Below are 17670 nucleotides of genomic sequence, written 5' to 3'. Positions count from 1 at the left end.
AGGGCTAGAGGCGAAAATCGTGGAGAGCCATCAAACCCGCTACCAGTAGACTCGCCTCCAAACGCACAAGACCCAATGCTTGCAATGTATAATTTACTCACGGAGATGAGAGAGGAAATGCGCAGGGGGTTAGAGAAACAAAATGATGAGATAATAAACATAAGGAGGGAAAATGAGGAGCTCAGGCAAAGGCTAGGTGAGCGTGCAGAGACCGAAGAAGGCCCAGGTGCAGAGCGAAGTAGCGATCATATTGTCCGAGCGGCAAGGACGGAGGCAGACTGGACCGAAGATTCAACGGCAGTAAAAACGTAGCAAGGAAGCTCTGAAGTTAAAGAAACAATGACAAGGAAGGAAGTGGAGGAAATGCTCAGGAGAAGGGATGAGGAATTCGCCCAAGGAAAGGATCCCGCACAGAAGGTGCGGAACGCAATTCGGGAACTCAAAGGGACACTATTCTCGTCGGTGATAATGAAGTCAGAGCCACCTAGATCGTTCCACATGCCGAAGTTTGAAACTTATGACGGAACACGAGATCCTATGTACCATATACTGCACTACAGAAGTCAGATGGTGTTGTACCAGAACGATGATCCATTACTCTGCAAGCTATTTCCGTCAACCTTGAGGCTCGGGGCCATGATGTGGTTCCAAGCCTTACCAGCTGGAACCATAACGAATTTTTTCGAGCTAGAGGAAACGTTTGTTGGGCAGTTTGTTCACCTACGAAGGAAGAAGGTTGGAGTTAACACTCTATTTAACCTTCGACAAGAGTTCGGGGAGAGTATTAGGTCGTTCGTAACTCGTTTTCGAACAAAAGACCTGGATGTAGAAGGCATGGACGAGGCAACGGCCTGCGCGACGTATATCGCTGCGGTCATCCCGGGGACACGGTTGCATGAGTCCTTGGTCAAGTCTGACCTAACTCGTCTGGAAGATTTGTATGCAAAGGTGGAAAAGTACATCCTGGTGGAAGAATCCGTAAAAGGCAGGAGACGAAGCGCTCAAACAGTGGCCAACAACGAAGGAGGAATGGACGCTACAAAGGTACCTGCCCACCTCGGAGGGGAAGGAAGCAAGAAAAGGCGGAGAGATTTGAACGAGCAGTCGTGGTGGAAGAGAGGCCGGGTATATACCCCGCTCAATGAAAAACTATCCGTGATACTGAGGCACATAAAGGGAGAACCCGACTTCGTTCAACCACCATGGGGGTATAAAGGCAAACCGGGAAAACCGTATTGCAAGTACCATGAGGCTGAGGATCATCCTATTGAGGACTGTTGCAGGCTGCGCCATATCATCCAGGATATGATCGAAGCAGGGAAACTCAAAGGTTATGTCTCGACGGAAAGAGGATGAAGAGGGGAAACTGCCTAAAGAGCCGAGCGGAAGCCCGAACAAAGATGGCCAACTAAAGGAGGCCGTAGAGAGACGGAAGAACGTAGAATAGTCCACACCATCACGGGGGTGCTTGAAAGCGCCCTCGATCTGCGGGGTGTGCGGATCCGTTTTTAACCCTTGAGGTTTGGGAGTCGCCACCTAATTATTGTGGTCTAGGAACCAAACTAATTCTAACATGAATAAAAAGAACTAATCTACCATAAAAAATCTGAATTCGGGGATCATGTTATGGGGTTGGAAGGTATTAGGCACCAACCCCGCCCGGTCAAAGCCGATCTCTACTAACTTCCCAAATATATCACATTGCTAAAAATCTAGATAAAAATAAAAAAATTACATACCTTTCCGATAGCAAGGATTTTGTTCCATCAGATCTGAGAAAAAGAACTGCTTGTACTGTACTCCCTTGCTTCGTTCTGTCTCTGGATTTGACTTCGGATCTCCTAGATCAAGGTATCTCCTTATTTTTGGATCTAAACTCTTCAAGTTTGTTATGGATTTGGGGGTGTTTTTGGAGGGATTTTAGGTGTTTTCTATACTAAAATTGAATGAGGGATGTTAGGTAAGGAGTTGGGGCTCCAAAACTAGGGTTTATGGGGGGCTAGGGGAGCTTCTAGACCTAATTCTCCTAGGGTTTATGATTTGATACGAAAATAGGGTGTGAGCACCTCTATTTATAGATATTTTTAGGGGTTGATTTGGATAGAGTTAGTGTTTAGTTAGAGATCTTTTAATTAGAGTTGTGTTTTAGTTAGACTTATATTAGGTAGAATTGTGTTTTAATTAGAATTATTTTAGGTAGAATTGTTTTTAAGTTAGAACTCTATTAGATAGAGTTATTAATCAATTATAATTCTATTATGACTTTTGGTCTTATTTGATTGACTTTTCATATTTTGACTTTAGTCTTAATTGATTGATTTTTAATATCTTGACTCCAGTCTTGCTTAATTGACTTTAATTTTGACTTCAGTCTCACTTGATTGACTTTAATACCTTGAATTTAGTCTTGCTTGATTTACTTTTAATTTTTGGAGAACCCCCCTCCATTATTTCTTTAATTATTTGGACCCCAAATGGAGGGGTCCTTAAAGAAATATCCCACGAACCCTCAACAATTTTGCCTGAGAGTCCGATTAATCGATTTTTTAGGTTCAAAATTTTACATTAATTTCATTAATATTTCACTTTAATTATTTAATATTTTATTTATTAATTTTGAATTTTTTAATTATGAAAATTGTGAAATTATCGTTTTGCCCCCGGAGAGGACTTTTCACTTTTCAAGTCAGTTTTTAATGTTCTAGGATGTTTTAGAATCGATTTTTCGTAAGGAATTCAATGAAAATATTGGTTTGTGTTATTTATGAAAAATTTTTGTGTGAAATGGTCGTGAACTTTATGAGGGGTATTTTTGTAATTTTGTCGAATTCTATGAAAATTGGCGAAATGATTTATTTGGTTTCGATTTGTTATTTTATGTGTTTGAGAGAGTTTTCCTAATCGTAACGTAGGCTCTAGGATTGTTTTAAGATTAAGGGTATTTTGATAATTTGGTCATTTTTAGTGATTTTTATCGTGAAGTTTCTTTTTGGTTTGCAAGATGATGATTTCTATGTTTCTGGGGTCATATTTTTCTAGCATAGCGTGGTTTCTAAGATTTTGTCAGTTTGAGATACCTCATCCGGATTTCTGAAACATATCTGGTAACAAAATAAAGTAATGGAATACACATCCATCATTAGGAATCATTGCAATCGGATTGACGAGTTGACTAATCAGGCGAGTGCAAAAATGGGGTGTCTACAGATGCCCCTTTTTGGCAAAGGGTTGAAGCAAACTAGATAGCCAATCTATTTTGGTAGATAGTGCGATATCTGAATGCCAAAGCTAGTGACAGTTCATTTTGCAGCCTGATTTAGCAATTCGTCGAGGTGTTCGGATCCTTGAGGTTCAAGCTCTCCCCGAATCAAAAGGTTGTCAGGTCCTTGAATTTTAAAGAATTCTCCCTGACTAAAAAGTGCAAATGTGCAAGTGTGTGTACTGTGAAACTGAGTAAAATCTGAGTAAAACAAAACTCGAGAAAATTTGAATGATATTTGAGACAAATCTGAGCAAAAGTTGGGAGAAAGTTAAATGTCCTACTCTACTTACTCTAGGTGAAAGAGTAATGAATTTATATATATTTTTTTAGAGTCTTATTCTACCTACTCAGAATGAAAGAGTAATGCACTAAATTTTTTTGGGAAGTTCTACTCTACCTACCCGGAGTGAAAGAGTAATGAAGTATTTTTTTTTTTTTTGGAAGTTCTACTCTACCTACTTGGAGTGAAAGAGTAATGAACTAAGCTTTTTAGAAGTCTTACTCTACCTGCTCAGGGTGAAAGAGTAATGAACTAATTTTTTTGGAAAGTTCTACTCTACCTACTCGGAGTGAAAGAGTAATGAACTAATTTTTTAGGAGTCCTACTCTACCTGCCCAGGGTGAAAGAGTAATGAACTAATTTTTTTGGAAAGTTCTACTCTACCTACTCGGAGTGAAAGAGTAATGAACTAAATTTTTTTTGGGAAGTTCTACTCTACCTATCCAGAGTGAAAGGGTAATAAACTATTTTTTTTTTGGAAGTTCTACTCTACCTACTCGGAGTGAAAGAGTAATGAACTAAGCTTTTTAGAAGTCCTACTCTACCTGCCCAGGGTGAAAGAGTAATGAACTAATTTTTTTGGGAAGTTCTACTCTACCTACTCGGAGTGAAAGAGTAATAAACTAATTTTTTAGGAGTCCTACTCTACCTGCCCAGGGTGAAAGAGTAATGAACTAATTTTTTTTTTTTTTGGAAAGTTCTACTCTACCTACTCGGAGTGAAAGAGTAATGAACTAATTTTTTAGGAGTCCTACTCTACCAACCCAGGGTGAAAAAGTAATGAACTAATTTTTTTTTTTGAAAAGTTCTACTCTACCTACTCAGAGTGAAAGAGTAATGAACTAATTTTTGAGGAAACAAACAGGGGATTAACCTCGCATTTGAATTTTTTTTTTAAATAAAAAGTTGAATTTTATGAAGGTCCGGTAAACATCTTAACTCTCTTTGAATCTAAGGAGTTTTCAAAATTGCTATCAAGAGGGTAACCTTTAATTCAAAGTTAACCTTATCCTTTGGGGTTGAAATTGACCAGGCATCAAAACAAAAATGCCCCTAGTTTGACAAGGAACATTGCACTGGGGATAATTGAATATAATTTGAAAATAAATGCCCCTAGTGGAAGGGGGGAAACTGTACTCTTTAAAAAAGGAAGTGCCCTTGTTATAAAAGTTTGAAATCCTTGATTACCGTAAGCACAATAAAGATTTAACTTTTAATTTTGACTTTTTATATTGAAGATTTTGAGTCAGGCTCAAAGAAATTGGAACAATATATTTCTTTCTGAAATTCATCATAGAATTTGTTCTTTCTCCCCGTCGGTTTACTTAGGGACATGAAACTCTTCAGATCAATCATAGACAAGATACTTGTATCCACTGAGTTTATATTTGGTTCAAACTGGGTATTGAAACTTGATCATTCGGACTTCTGATATTTCGGCACGGGCTACCTTTTCAGCTTCTCAACTCAATAGAGATTTTCTTTTATTTTTTGATAGCTCTAAGTTTTGTCTAGATTGCCTATTCAGGTTTTCAATCTAGCAAGTATGCTCTAATTTTTTCCTAGACCGCCTTTTTAGGTTTTCGATCTAGTGAGCTTATAATTTTTTCTTTTTTCTTTGCTCTAATTGTTGACAAGGTCGTCCTTTCAGATTTTCAACCTTGCGAGCTTACCTTAATTTTTTCCTAAGCCGCCCTTTTCGGATTTTCAACTTAGCAGACTTTTTTCTTCTTCTTCCCTTCTGAACTTCTGGAGTTGCTGTCTAATCATGCTTTGCTATCTTCCTTGACTTCTCGCACGGTACTTAAGAAGACTTTGATGGGTAAGCTTAGGACTGGGTATAAAAAGAAAGGAATTTTGAGGCTCAAAAATCCAAATGCCCCTTGTGTGGCATTTGCTTTTAAATTATTTTCTTTTTTCTTGAATTTTCTTCCCCACTTTGACAATTTTTTCTTTTGAATTTTTTTCTTTTTACATTTTTTCTTTGTGTGGGGAAATAGAGATTTTTTTTATTGATGTGGTCAGGCCTGAAGTAACTTCTCAGGTTGCCTACGTAGCCCAACATTTTGGGATCAGAGCAAAACATAGTTCAGATTTTCCCTCCCCTAGGTTACGTGATCGGGCTGAGAGAGAAAAAGGCATCATTTTTTTTTTGAAAAAACTGCAAAGGGCTAAGAAAGGAGATAATGAACTGGGTAGCAGAAAAATTGATTCGGCCAAAGATGGCCTCCTTAAATGTAGTACCATTTGATCCAGTCAAGGTTGGTTGACTCTGGTAGTTCACTTCCATCATGATCTTGAAGTCTGACGACTTTTCCAGACAGTATTTCCTTAATGAATGAATTTCTCCAATTGGGTTCAGACTTTCTCCTATAGTCGAGAAGGAGTGTTCAATTTTCTTTGAAGTCTGATAGTTAAATCCTTAACTTGTAAATGATGAGCTTTGACCTTTTTATCAAATGCTTGACTTGTAAATGATGAGCTTTGACCTTTTTGTCAAATGCACGGGTGACTCTTCTTAAATAAGCTTGCACATGGTACATGGCTTTAACTCGTTTTCTTTGATCAAGTTTAATTCTTCATATTGCTGATGAACCCAATCTGTTTCTAACAAATGATTTTCCAACAAGACCCTAAGAGACAAAATTTCCATTTCAACTGGCAAGACTGCTTCCATGCTATACACTAAGGAGTAGGGAATAGCTCCAGTAGAGGATCGAATTGAAGTTCGATATGTCCATAGCGTGAATGATAATTTTTCTGACCAATCTCGATGTGATTGACACATTTTCCTGATGATAGTTTTGAGACTCTTACTAATTGCTTCAACCGTTCCATTGATCTGAAGACAGTAGGGGGATGATTTGTGGTTCTGGATCTTCAACTTTAAACATAGAGTAATGATTTATGTTTTGAAGTACGACCCATTATCGGAGATCAGTTCAAAAGGTACCCCCATATCGACTGATAATATGTAATTTGAAACTCAAGATGTAGTAAGGATAGTGCTGATACATTTTATAACATCTTCTTTAATTCCATCGATATAGACGAGTATCTATTCCGTGTTGAACAACACTCAAGCTTGTACCTAATATACCCTCATATGATCACACGAACAAGTCTTTTGAAATTTCTGAGTAAATTTATTATCCCCTCGTGTTCCTCTAGGGATAAGATGATTTCTATTTGAATTTCTTCAGGAATTATTTTTTGTTTCGAGGTCAATGACCTTTGCTTTCTTGAGTCCGACTCTTATCTTCTTGCTCAGGAGAAAAACATATTCTTGAAGCTAGATTATTAGTTAATTCGTTAATGCGCTCAGGGTATTCAAAAATTTTCTTTATCCAATCAAATCAGAAGGGACGACAGACACCTCTATAAACTCAACGAACTAACTTGATTCAATAAGAAAGAGTAGACTCAATCTAAGGAAGACATGACCTTACTAGAAAAAAGGACTCGAGCTAACCCAAATGACCCATGAAAACTCAAGACTACCCAAAACGGGCTTGATGAGAACTGAGACATTGCTTACAACCGGTAGGATTGAAGCACTATGATTTTCAAAGAACAACTGGATGATGTTGAGAAATTTTGAGGTCATTTCTGACTGTTGACTTGATATTGACGTTTACTCTAACTGACCGGATTTACAACCCTAGCTAGACTATGGACGATTGAGCTTAGATACAATGATAACCTAGTAACCTCTTTGAAGGTGAATTTAACCAATTTCAGTGTCACCACCTTGATAACATTTTAAATGAACCCTGAGATTTTATTGAATCTTGTGCACCAATCCATTAAACAATTCATCCATTCAATGATTATTCAGAAGGAAAATAATTTTATTGCACTATTGAAAATAATGTTTTTATTGAATAACGATTTTCACAATTCTGATTATTTTTTGCAATCATTTTCTTTTTAGAAAAACATATTTTGGTAATTTTCCAAGGTCCATGCAAAAAATGGATTTTTGGTAAAAAACATATTTCAAAAATTTTCCATGCAAAGTAAATCATTTTTCCTTTATTTTCTTTTCTTTCGAAAAATATTTTCTTCTGAAAAATATTTTTTCTCTGAAAAATAGTTTGTTATTTGGAAAGCATTTTCTCTTGGAAAATCTTGTTCTCATGGAAAACATTTTCTGAAAAATACTTTTTCTTAGAAAATATTTTTAGAGAATAACACTTTTTCTAGAAAACACTTTTTCTAGAAAACACTTTCCCTTCGTAAACCATTTTTCTTCTTTGAAAATTTGATTTTTATTTCAATTTAAATGGCCCAACCCACCATGATTATTGGATCGGGATAGACTGGGTCATTATTGTAAACGAATGGATTCTTTATTGGATCGGTGCACCCATTTTAATTTAAATTTTTTTTTTATCCTTGAGGACAGTCATATACTTTGATCTCATCAATCACATCACTCACATACATTCATCAATCACATGCATTCATTCAATAACAATCCGGGAACACCCACGATAAGTTCGAGTCGTGACCTATTAGGAAGGTTTCTAGACTCTAAGCTTACTACGTGCAATGTATTTTTATCTGGCCACCCTTGCCCAAGCACACCTATATACCTTTCGATACGTGGTGACTTGGTTTGATATACCGTATAGGTGATAATCTAAAACCTCAATTCACTTCTCTGAAGCCAAAAACAGTCAGTTTGATCTCCAGTTGAGAGGTGGCGCACAATGCTGAGCAAGGGCCCACTTACATACCTCTCGTCTAGAATAGACATAGTCTATCCCCCTCGTACAGTAGGGTACAGCGGGGCAAGATCTTGCTTAGGCACCGGTTTTGACCAAGAAGTGCAATTGATATACTTAGATTATCTTTTTATACCTACGGGTATGAGTCAAGAGTTGTAGCTTTCATAAATGGTTTGGCATCCCACGAGGGGACCGACCACGTATTAGTACTACGTTGGCAATCGGGACATGTGACTGTGTGGCTTATAATAGGACAAAGGCTCAGGTTGCCCCAGCTTGGGTGCATCAATATATCTCTTAGAATCACCTGATCAGACGGTATTAATGCCCCCAGTTTGATATACCCTAAGGTACGTGACTGGAGTTGTGGGTTTCATGAATGACGTCGCATCTCCGAAGAGACCGGGCCACGCACTAGTGCCACGTTGGCTAAATGGGACGTGTAAGTGCTCAAAACAGTAAACGTGCATGTGGTGTGTGCCAAACAAGGTGGGGTGTGCCCGGGGCCTTTTTCAAACACGTGAGCCCATGAGCCAGATTATGTCATCACATATGGATATCAAATGAATATTGATCAAGAAAATAATCCAAAACCCATCACATCGAAATTAAGATGAAATCAAACACATCACAAATATATCTGTCAAGATCATGGCAAATCAATTAATGAGCATGGCATATAATAATTGATCAAACAAACATTGCAATAGGCATAATTTTTATAATTTTTAAGGTCCAATCAATGATCACTTTTGGGTGATCCAAAATAAATCGAGATTCTAATAGGTGTTACATCGATGATAGAATGACAATGGTTGAGATGAGCTCACTCTCAAGAACATTAATTGTGCCAACATTAGATAAATTCAGATTTTCTGTGAATTAGGAAAATACAATCTGAACTTGCATCGATGATATCTAAGGCTCCCGATAACGAAATTGAGTGAACTCAAGTTCTAAATTAATCTACTCGATGAGATCTATATTTTATTAATAGGTGTCCAGACTTAGTTCTCACCAGAATATTTTGTAAAAACGTTTTAACGTTGCTGTCCCAACTTTCATTCAAAAATAATTCCAGATTTACAGATTGAACTTGCATTGATGATATCTAAGGCTTCCGATAACGAAATTGAGTGAACTCAAGTTCTAAATTAATCTACTCGATGAGATCTATGTTTTATTAAAGGTTCCCAGACTTAATTCTCACTAGAATATCCTGTAAAAACGTTTTAACGTTGCTGTCCCAACTTTCATTCAGAAATAATTCCAGATTTACAGATTGAAATTGCATCGATGATATCTAAGGCTTCCGATATCGAAATTGAGTGAACTCAGATTCTAAATTAATCTACTCGACGAGATCTATGTTCTATTAAAGGTTCTCAGACCTAATTCTCACCAGAATATTCTCTAAAAATGTTTTAATATTTCTGTCCAACCTTTATCATTCCATCATTTTCATAGGTCAATTTGAACCTTTCATTATTTAGGGGTCATCAAAAAGTGATCCTTAATTGGAAAAGAAATGCAATACCCAAAATCATCTACAATCAAGATAAAAAATAAATAAATAGAAAAAATAAATAAAATAAATCCAACTAAATAAAACAAAAAAACTAGGTCATCTTGGCAATGCTCCCATACTTGGGGTTTTTCAAATTTGATCCTCAATAATCCCCAGCGGAGTCGCCACTGAAAGCGCCCTCGATCCGTGGGGTGCGCGGATCCGCTTTTGACCCTTGAGGTTTGGGAGTCGCCACCTAGTTATTGTGGTCTAGGAACCAAACTGACTCTAACATGAATAAAAAGAACTAATCTACCATAAAAAATCTGAATTCGGGGATCATGTTACGGGGTTGGAAGGTGTTAGGCACCAACCCCGCCCGGTCAAAGCCGGTCTCTACTAACTTCCCAAATATATCACATTGCTAAAAACCTAGATAAAAATAAAAAAATTACATACCTTTCCGATAGCAAGGATTTTGTTCCCTCAGATCTGACAAAAAGAACTGCTTGTACTGTACTACATTGCTTCGTTCTGTCTCTGGATTTGACTTCGGATCTCCTAGATCAAGGTATCTCCTTGTTTTTGGATCTAAACTCTTCAAGTTTATTACGGATTTTGGGATATTTTTGGAGGGATTTTAAGTGTTTTCCAGACTAAAATTGAAGGAGGGATGTTAGGTAAGGAGTTGGGACTCTAAAACTAGGGTTTATGGGGGGCTAGGGGAGCTTCTAGACCTACTTCTCCTAGGGTTTATGATTTATACGAAAATAGGGTGTGAGCACCTCTATTTATAGATGTTTTTAGGGGTTGATTTGGATAGAGTTAGTGTTTAATTAGAGATCTTTTAATTAGAGTTGTATTTTAGTTAGACTTATTTTAAGTAGAATTGTGTTTTAATTAGAATTGTTTTAGGTAGAATTGTTTTTAAGTTAGAACTCTATTAGATAGAGTTATTAATCAATTATAATTCTATTATGACTTTTGGTCTTATTTGATTGACTTTTCATATTTTGACTTTAGTTTTAATTGATTGATTTTTAATATCTTGACTCCAGTCTTGCTTAATTGACTTTAATTTTGACTTCAGTCTCACTTGATTGACTTTAATACCTTGAATTTAGTCTTGTTTGATTTATTTTTAATTTTTGGAGAACCCCCCTCCATTATTTCTTTAATTATTTGGACCCCCAAATGGAGGGGTCCTTAAAGAAATATCCCACGAACCCTCAACAATTTTGCCTGAGAGTCCGATTAATCAATTTTTTAGGTTCAAAATTTTAAATTAATTTAATGAATATTTCACTTTAATTATTTAATGTTTTATTTATTAATTTTAAATTTTTTAATTATGAAAATTGTGCAATTACCGTTTTGCCCCCGGAGAGGACTTTTCACGTTTCAAGTCAGTTTTTAATGTTTTAGGATGTTTTAGAATCGATTTTTCGTAAGGAATTCAATGAAAATATTGGTTTGTGTTATTTATGAAAATTTTTTGTGTGAAATGGTCGTGAACTTTATGAGGGGCATTTTTATAATTTTGTCAAATTCTATGAAAATTGGCGAAATGATTTATTTGGTTTCGATTTGTTATTTTATATGTTTGAGAGAGTTTTCATAAGCGTAACGTAGGCTCTAGGGTTATTTTAAGATTAAGGGGATTTTGGTAATTTGGTCATTTTTAGTGATTTTTATTGTAAAGCTTCTTTTTGGTTTGCAGGATGATGATTTCTATGTTTCTGGGGTCGTATTTTTCTAGCATAGCGTGGTCTAAGATTTTGTCAGTTTGAGATACCTCATCCGGATTTCTGAAACATATTTGGTAACAAAATAAAGTAATGGAATACACATCCATCATTAGGAATCATTGCAATCGGATTGACGAGTTGATTAATCAGGCGAATGCAAAAATGGGGTGTCTACAGTGCTGGGGGCCAAAATGCCATCTAGGCAGGTGATGCGGGAAAGAGTAAAAAAGATCCGACATATGGTCGGGGTTAACAGTGTGGCATCAGGAGTACGAATAGTAGGAACGACGAACAACGGAGCTGATTTCCGGGCAATTGTGTTCACAGAGGATGACCTAAGGGGAACAGCCAGGCCCCATCAGGAAGCATTAGTAATCACACTCCCAGTAGGAAACGTCGAGCTCCGTAGAATACTGGTGGATTCGGGAAGCGCGGTGGACATTCTCTTCCTAAGTGCGGCAAAGAGGATGGGAGTCTCAAGGAGTCTGGAACCAACACCGACCCTCGTCTATGGGTTCAATGGTGCTCCGAGCAGTTTGGTAGGAGAAATCACACTCCCAGTCACTGCAGGACCAAAAGTGGTAATGACAAGATTCGTGGTAATAGATGCGGATTCAGCTTATAACGCGATCCTGGGGCGAAGGTGGATACACGAGATGAGTGCAGTCCCGTCAACTTATCATCAAGTTATTTGTTTCCCGGGTAAGGAAGGGATAATGGAGATCAGGGGTGACCAGGAGATGGCGCAGAGGTGTTTTCACCTGGCCTTGAAGCAAGACCGAGGCCCCGAGGCTATTCCTCAGAAGAAGAGAAAGGTACCCCCAACTGGGAATGAAGCTTCATAGCAATTACAGAAGCAGCCGTAGTGGGAGCAGCGGGTAACAGTTGAAGAAGTCGAAGCTGTGGACCTCGACGATGATGGAGGACAGCAAGTTAGTATTGGTACCACAATGTTGCAGAAGGAGAAAGCAGCACTGCTCCAACTTCTGCGGGCAAACAAGGACGTGTTCGCATGGTCATTGAAGGACATGCCTGGAATAGACCCATCGGTAGCGTGTCATAGATTAAATGTCAATGAAAGCTTCCGACCTGTTAGACAGAAGCCAAGGAGGCTGTCTCCGCGCCTTAGGCAGGGGGTAAATGAGGAAATCGAGAAAATTTTAAAGGCCGGGTTTATCAGGGAGGTAGAGTACCCAGAATGGATAGCGAATATAGTGGCAGTACCGAAGAAGGATGAGAGGGTGAGAGTGTGTATTGACTTCACGAACCTAAATAAGGTGTGTGAAAGCGCCCTCGATCCGTGGGGTGTGCGGATCCGCTTTTGACCCTTGAGGTTTGGGAGTCGCCACCTAGTTATTGTGGTTTAGGAACCAAATTGACCCTACAATGGATAAAAAGAACTAATCTACTATAGAAATCTGAATCCGGGGATCATGTTACGGGGTTGGAAGGTGTTAGGCACCAACCCCTCCCGGTCAATGCCGGTCTCTACTTATCCCAAATAGATCTACATTGCTAATGATAAAACCTAGATTAAAAAGATAATAAAAAAAACCTTACCTTCGATCTGCAAAAGCACTATTCCCTCAGATCTGAAAAACAGTTCCTTGCACCGTACTCCTTGCTTCGTTTTGTCTCCGGATCTGATTTCTAATCTCCGAGGCAAGGTGTCTCCTTCTTGGATCTGAATGCTTTGAATTTGTGGTGGATTTTTGAGATGTTTTTGGGAAGTTTTTGGGTGTTTTTTAGGCTAAAATAGGAGTAGGGGTGTTAGGAAGGAGTTGGGACTCCAAAATTAGGGTTTTGGAGGTTGTGGAGGCTTCTTCACCTACTTTTTCTAGGGTTTTTTCTTTGATACGGAAATAGGGTGTGGAGGCTCCTATTTATAAAGTTTTTAGAAGCATTAGGGTTTGATTAGGGTTACTTTTAGGGTTTCAATTAGGGTTTTGACTTAGTCTTTAGGGTTTTAGGGTTTTGACTTAGTCTTATGAGATTGACTTGATTAGTTTAGATTAGGGTTTGGATTTAGGGTTTTGACCTTAGTCTTATGAGATTGACTTGATTAGTTTAGATTAGGGTTTTGATTTAGGATTTTGACCTTAGTCTTATGAGATTGACTCGATTAGTACCTTGACTTCAGTCTTGCTTGATTGACTTTAATTTTGACTTCAGTCTCACTTGATTGAATTTAATACCTTGACTTCGGTCTTGCTTGATTTACTTTTAATTTTTGGAGAATCCCCTTCTATTATATCTTGAATTCTTTGGACCCCCAAATGGAGGGGTCTTTAAAGAAATATCCCACGAACCCTCAACAATTTTGCCTAAGAGTCCAATTAATCGATTTTTTAGGTTCAACTTTTTTAATTAATTTCATTAATGTTTCACTTTAATTATTTAATTATTTATTTATTAATTTCAAAATTTTTAATTATGAAAATTGTGATGAAATTCCGTTTTGCCCTCGGAGAGGATTTTTTACGTTTTAAGTCGTTTTTCAATGTTCCAGGATGTTTTGGAATCAGTTTTTCGTAAGGAATTCAATGGGAATGTTGGTTTTTATCATTTATGAAGCTTTTTATATGAAATGATCGTGAACTTTATGAGGGGTATTTTCGTAATTTTGTCAAATTTTGTGAAAATTGGCGAAGTGGTTTACTTGGTTTCGATTTGTTGTTTTATGTGTTTGAACGGATTTTCCTAAGCGTAATGTAGGCTCTAAGGTTGTTTTGAGGTTAGGGATATTTTGGTAATTTAATCATTTTTAGTGATTTTTATCGTGAAGCTTCTTTTTGGTTTGCAAGATGATGATTTCTATGTTTCTGGGGTCGTATTTTCCTAGCGTAGCGTGGTTTCTAAGTTTTGTCAGTTCGAGATACCTCATCCGGATTTCTTGAAACATATCTGGTAACAAAATAAAGCATTGGAATAGACATCCATCATTGGGAACCTTTGCGATCGGGTTGACGACTTGATTAATCAGGCGGATGCAAAAATGGGGTGTCTACAGATGCCCCTCTTTGGCAGAGGGTTGAAGCAAACTAGATAGCAAATCTATCTTGGTAGATTAGTACGATATCCGAATGCCAAAGCTAGTGACAGTTCATTTTGCAACCTGATTTAACAATTCGTCGAGGTATTCGGATCATTGAGCATAAAACTCTCCTCGAACTAAAAAAAATGTCAGGTCCTTGAGCGCGAGCTCTCACTGGCAGTGTCAGATCCTTGAATTTTTTTTAAAAAATTCTCCTTGACTGATATAACAACTGTGCAAGTGTGTGGGCTCAAAATCTGAGATAGATTTCAAAGAGTTTGAGTTGGAAATGAGTCAAATCTGAGCATGAAGTAAATATAAACTGAGCATAATTCCAAGAAAACCCTTGGCGGTATCTGAGCATAGTTTCGAGAAAGTCCTCGGTGGCATCTGAGCATAGTTCCGAGAAAACCCTCGGCGGCATCTGAGCATAATTCCAAGAAAACCCTTGGCGGCGTCTGAGCATAGTTCCGGGAAAACCCTCGGCGGCATCTGAGCATAATTCCAAGAAAACCCTTGACGGCATCTGAGCATAGTTCCGAGAAAACCCTCGACGGCATCTGAGCATAATTCCAAGAAAACCCTTGGCGGTATCTGAGCATAATTCCGAGAAAACCCTTGGCGGTATCTGAGCATAGTTCCGAGAAAACCCTCGGCGGCATCTGAGCATAATTCCGAGAAAACCCTCGGCGGCATCTGAGCATAGTTCCGAGAAAACCCTCGGCGGTATCTGAGCATAATTCCAAGAAAACCCTTAGCGGTATCTGAGCATAATTCCAAGAAAACCCTTGGCGGTATCTGAGCATAATTCCGAGAAAACCCTCGGCGGCATCTGAGCATAATTCCAAGAAAACCCTTGGCGGTATCTGAGCATAATTCCAAGAAAACCCTTGGCGGTATCTGAGCAAAATCCAAGATAACCCTTGGCGGAGACTGAGCAAAATCCAAGATAACCTTGGCGGCAACTGAGCAAAATCCAAGATAACCCTTGGCGGAAACTGAGCAAAATTCAAGATATAACCCTTGGCGGAAACTGAGCAAAATCCAAGATAACCCTTGGCGGAGACTGAGCAAAATCCAAGATAACCCTTGGCGGAAACTGAGCAAAATCTAAGATAACCCTTGGCGGAAACTGAGCAAAATCTAAGATAACCCTTGGCGGAGACTGACTGAGTAAAACTGAGAACAAAGAGATAAATCTGGGAGAGAAACGATTGATTGAAAATGAGTCTGGAGAAGAGTGGTTGAATCTGGGAATGAATAAATTTGAGACATAATGGATGTCCTATCTCCTATGTGAGATTCAGAATGCATTTGTTTGAATCTCAGGTTTTATCAAAAAAGTTTTGTACATTTAAAACCTGAGTTGAACCTCAAGAGTTTTTGAAAGACTACTATCAAGAGGGTAACCTTAAGTTTGGAGTTCTCATTATTTTTTTTTAGGATTAACATTGCTCAAAAACAAAATGTCCCTAGTTTGACAATAAACATGGCATTGAAAATAATTGAACACATCATTAAAAAATGCCCCTAGTATAAGGGGGGAAATTACATATCTAGAGAAAAAAAGAAAAAATGCCCCTTGTATGAAGGTTTGAAATATTTGATTACCATAAGCGCAATAAAGATCCCACTTTTAATTTTGATTAATTTTATTAAAGATTTTGAGTCAGGCTCAAGAGAACAAAATATTTCTTTTGAGACTTATCATAGAGTTCATTCATTCTCCATTGGTTCACTTGGGAAAGTAAGAATTTTCAGATCGATCGTAGACAAGATACTTGTGGCTTCTAAATCTGCCTGGTTTAAGCTGAGTATTGAACTTGATTATTCGGATTTCTAATGTTTTAGCTCGAACTGCTCTCAGCTTGGGATTTTCTTTTATTTTTTTTTTTTTTGCTCTAACTTTTTCCTAGATCGCCTTTTCAGGTTTTCAATCTATCGAGCTTGCTCTAACTTTTGCCTAGATCGCCTTTTCAGGTTTTCAATCTAGCGAGCTTTTTTTTTTTTTTTCCTCTGATTGTTGCCAAAGTTGTCCTTTCAGATTTTCAACTTTGCGAGCTTGCCTTAATTTTTGCCTAAGTCGCCCTTTTCGGGTTTTCAACTTAGCAGGCTTCATCATTTTTTTTTATCTTTTCATTTTCCTCTGACCTTTTAGAATTACTGTCTGATCATGTTCTACTACCCTCCTTGACTTCTTCACACGATACTTAGGAGGACTTTTATAGGTAGGCTTGGGACTGGGTATAAAAGAAAAGGATTTTAAGGCTCAAAAACCCAAATGCCCCTTGTGTGGCATTTCCTTTTAAATTATTTCTTTTTCTTTAAATTTTCTTCCGCATTTTGAATTTTCTTTCATTTCTTATTGTGTGGGGAAATAGAGATTTTTTTTTTTTTTTATTGATGTGGTCGGGCCTGAAGTAACTTCTTAGGTTGCTTACGTACCCCAACATTTTGGGATCAGACCAAAACGTAGTTCAGATTTTTCCCTCCCCTAGGTTAGATGATCAAGCTAAGAAATAAAAGGCACAATTTTTTCTCTTTTTGAGCAGGTTGCAAAGGGGTGAGAAATGAGATAAAGAATTAGGTAATAGGAAAATTGATTCGGCCAAAAAATGGCCTCCTTAAATGTAGTACCATTTGATTTGGTCAAGGTTGGTTGGTTCTGGTAACTCGATTCCATCATGATCTTGAAGCCTGACAGCTTTTCCTGGTAGTATCTCCTTGATGATGTACGGACCTCCCCAATTTGGTTTGAACTTCTCTCTAGGGTCAAAGATAGGTGCCCGATTCTCTTTGAGTACTAAATCCCCGACTAGTAAGTAATTAACCTTGATCTTTTTATCAAATGCACGGGCAACTCTTCTTTGATAAGCTTGCATGTGATACAAAGCTCTCAGTCGTTTTTCTTCAATCAAATTCCTTCTTCCCATACCGTTGGCGAACCCAATCTGTTTCTGAAAACTGGACTTTCAACAAGACCCTCAGAGATGGAATTTCCATTTCAACTGGCAAGACTGCTTCCATGCCATACACTAAGGAGTAGGAGTAGCTCCAGTAGAGGATCGAATTGAAGTTCGATATCCATAGTGCAAATGGTAGTTTT

At 37.9% G+C, this 17670-nt stretch overlaps 2 protein-coding genes across 2 annotated transcripts; both read left to right on the top strand.

The window, feature by feature from the left end:
* Nucleotides 1-339: 339 nt before the first annotated feature.
* LOC147380940 (uncharacterized) lies at nucleotides 340-1356 on the top strand. Its single transcript, XM_086431028.1, has one exon. The coding sequence runs from the start codon at nucleotides 340-342 to the stop codon at nucleotides 1354-1356; it is 1017 nt and encodes a 338-aa protein (XP_086287154.1).
* A 10365-nt stretch (nucleotides 1357-11721) lies between these two features.
* LOC147380939 (uncharacterized) lies at nucleotides 11722-12771 on the top strand (the record flags this gene model as incomplete). Its single annotated transcript, XM_086431027.1, has 2 exons — nucleotides 11722-12345; nucleotides 12397-12771. Coding segments are annotated over exons 1-2 (999 nt in total), but the record flags the coding sequence as incomplete, so codon positions are not given.
* Between the last annotated feature and the right edge of the window lie 4899 nt (nucleotides 12772-17670).

This window comes from Akebia trifoliata, unplaced genomic scaffold (assembly GCF_017979445.1).
Source record: "Akebia trifoliata isolate Shusen 1 unplaced genomic scaffold, ASM1797944v1 Contig00867, whole genome shotgun sequence".
NCBI lineage: Eukaryota > Viridiplantae > Streptophyta > Magnoliopsida > Ranunculales > Lardizabalaceae > Akebia > Akebia trifoliata.
The sequence above is the reverse complement of the archived record's forward strand: the minus strand, read 5'-3'. Positions and strand labels throughout refer to the sequence as shown.

Coding starts and splice junctions, on each gene's coding strand:
- LOC147380940 (XM_086431028.1), top strand. CDS start 340: ATGACAAGGAAGGAAGTGGAGGAAATGCTCAGGAGAAGGGATGAGGAA.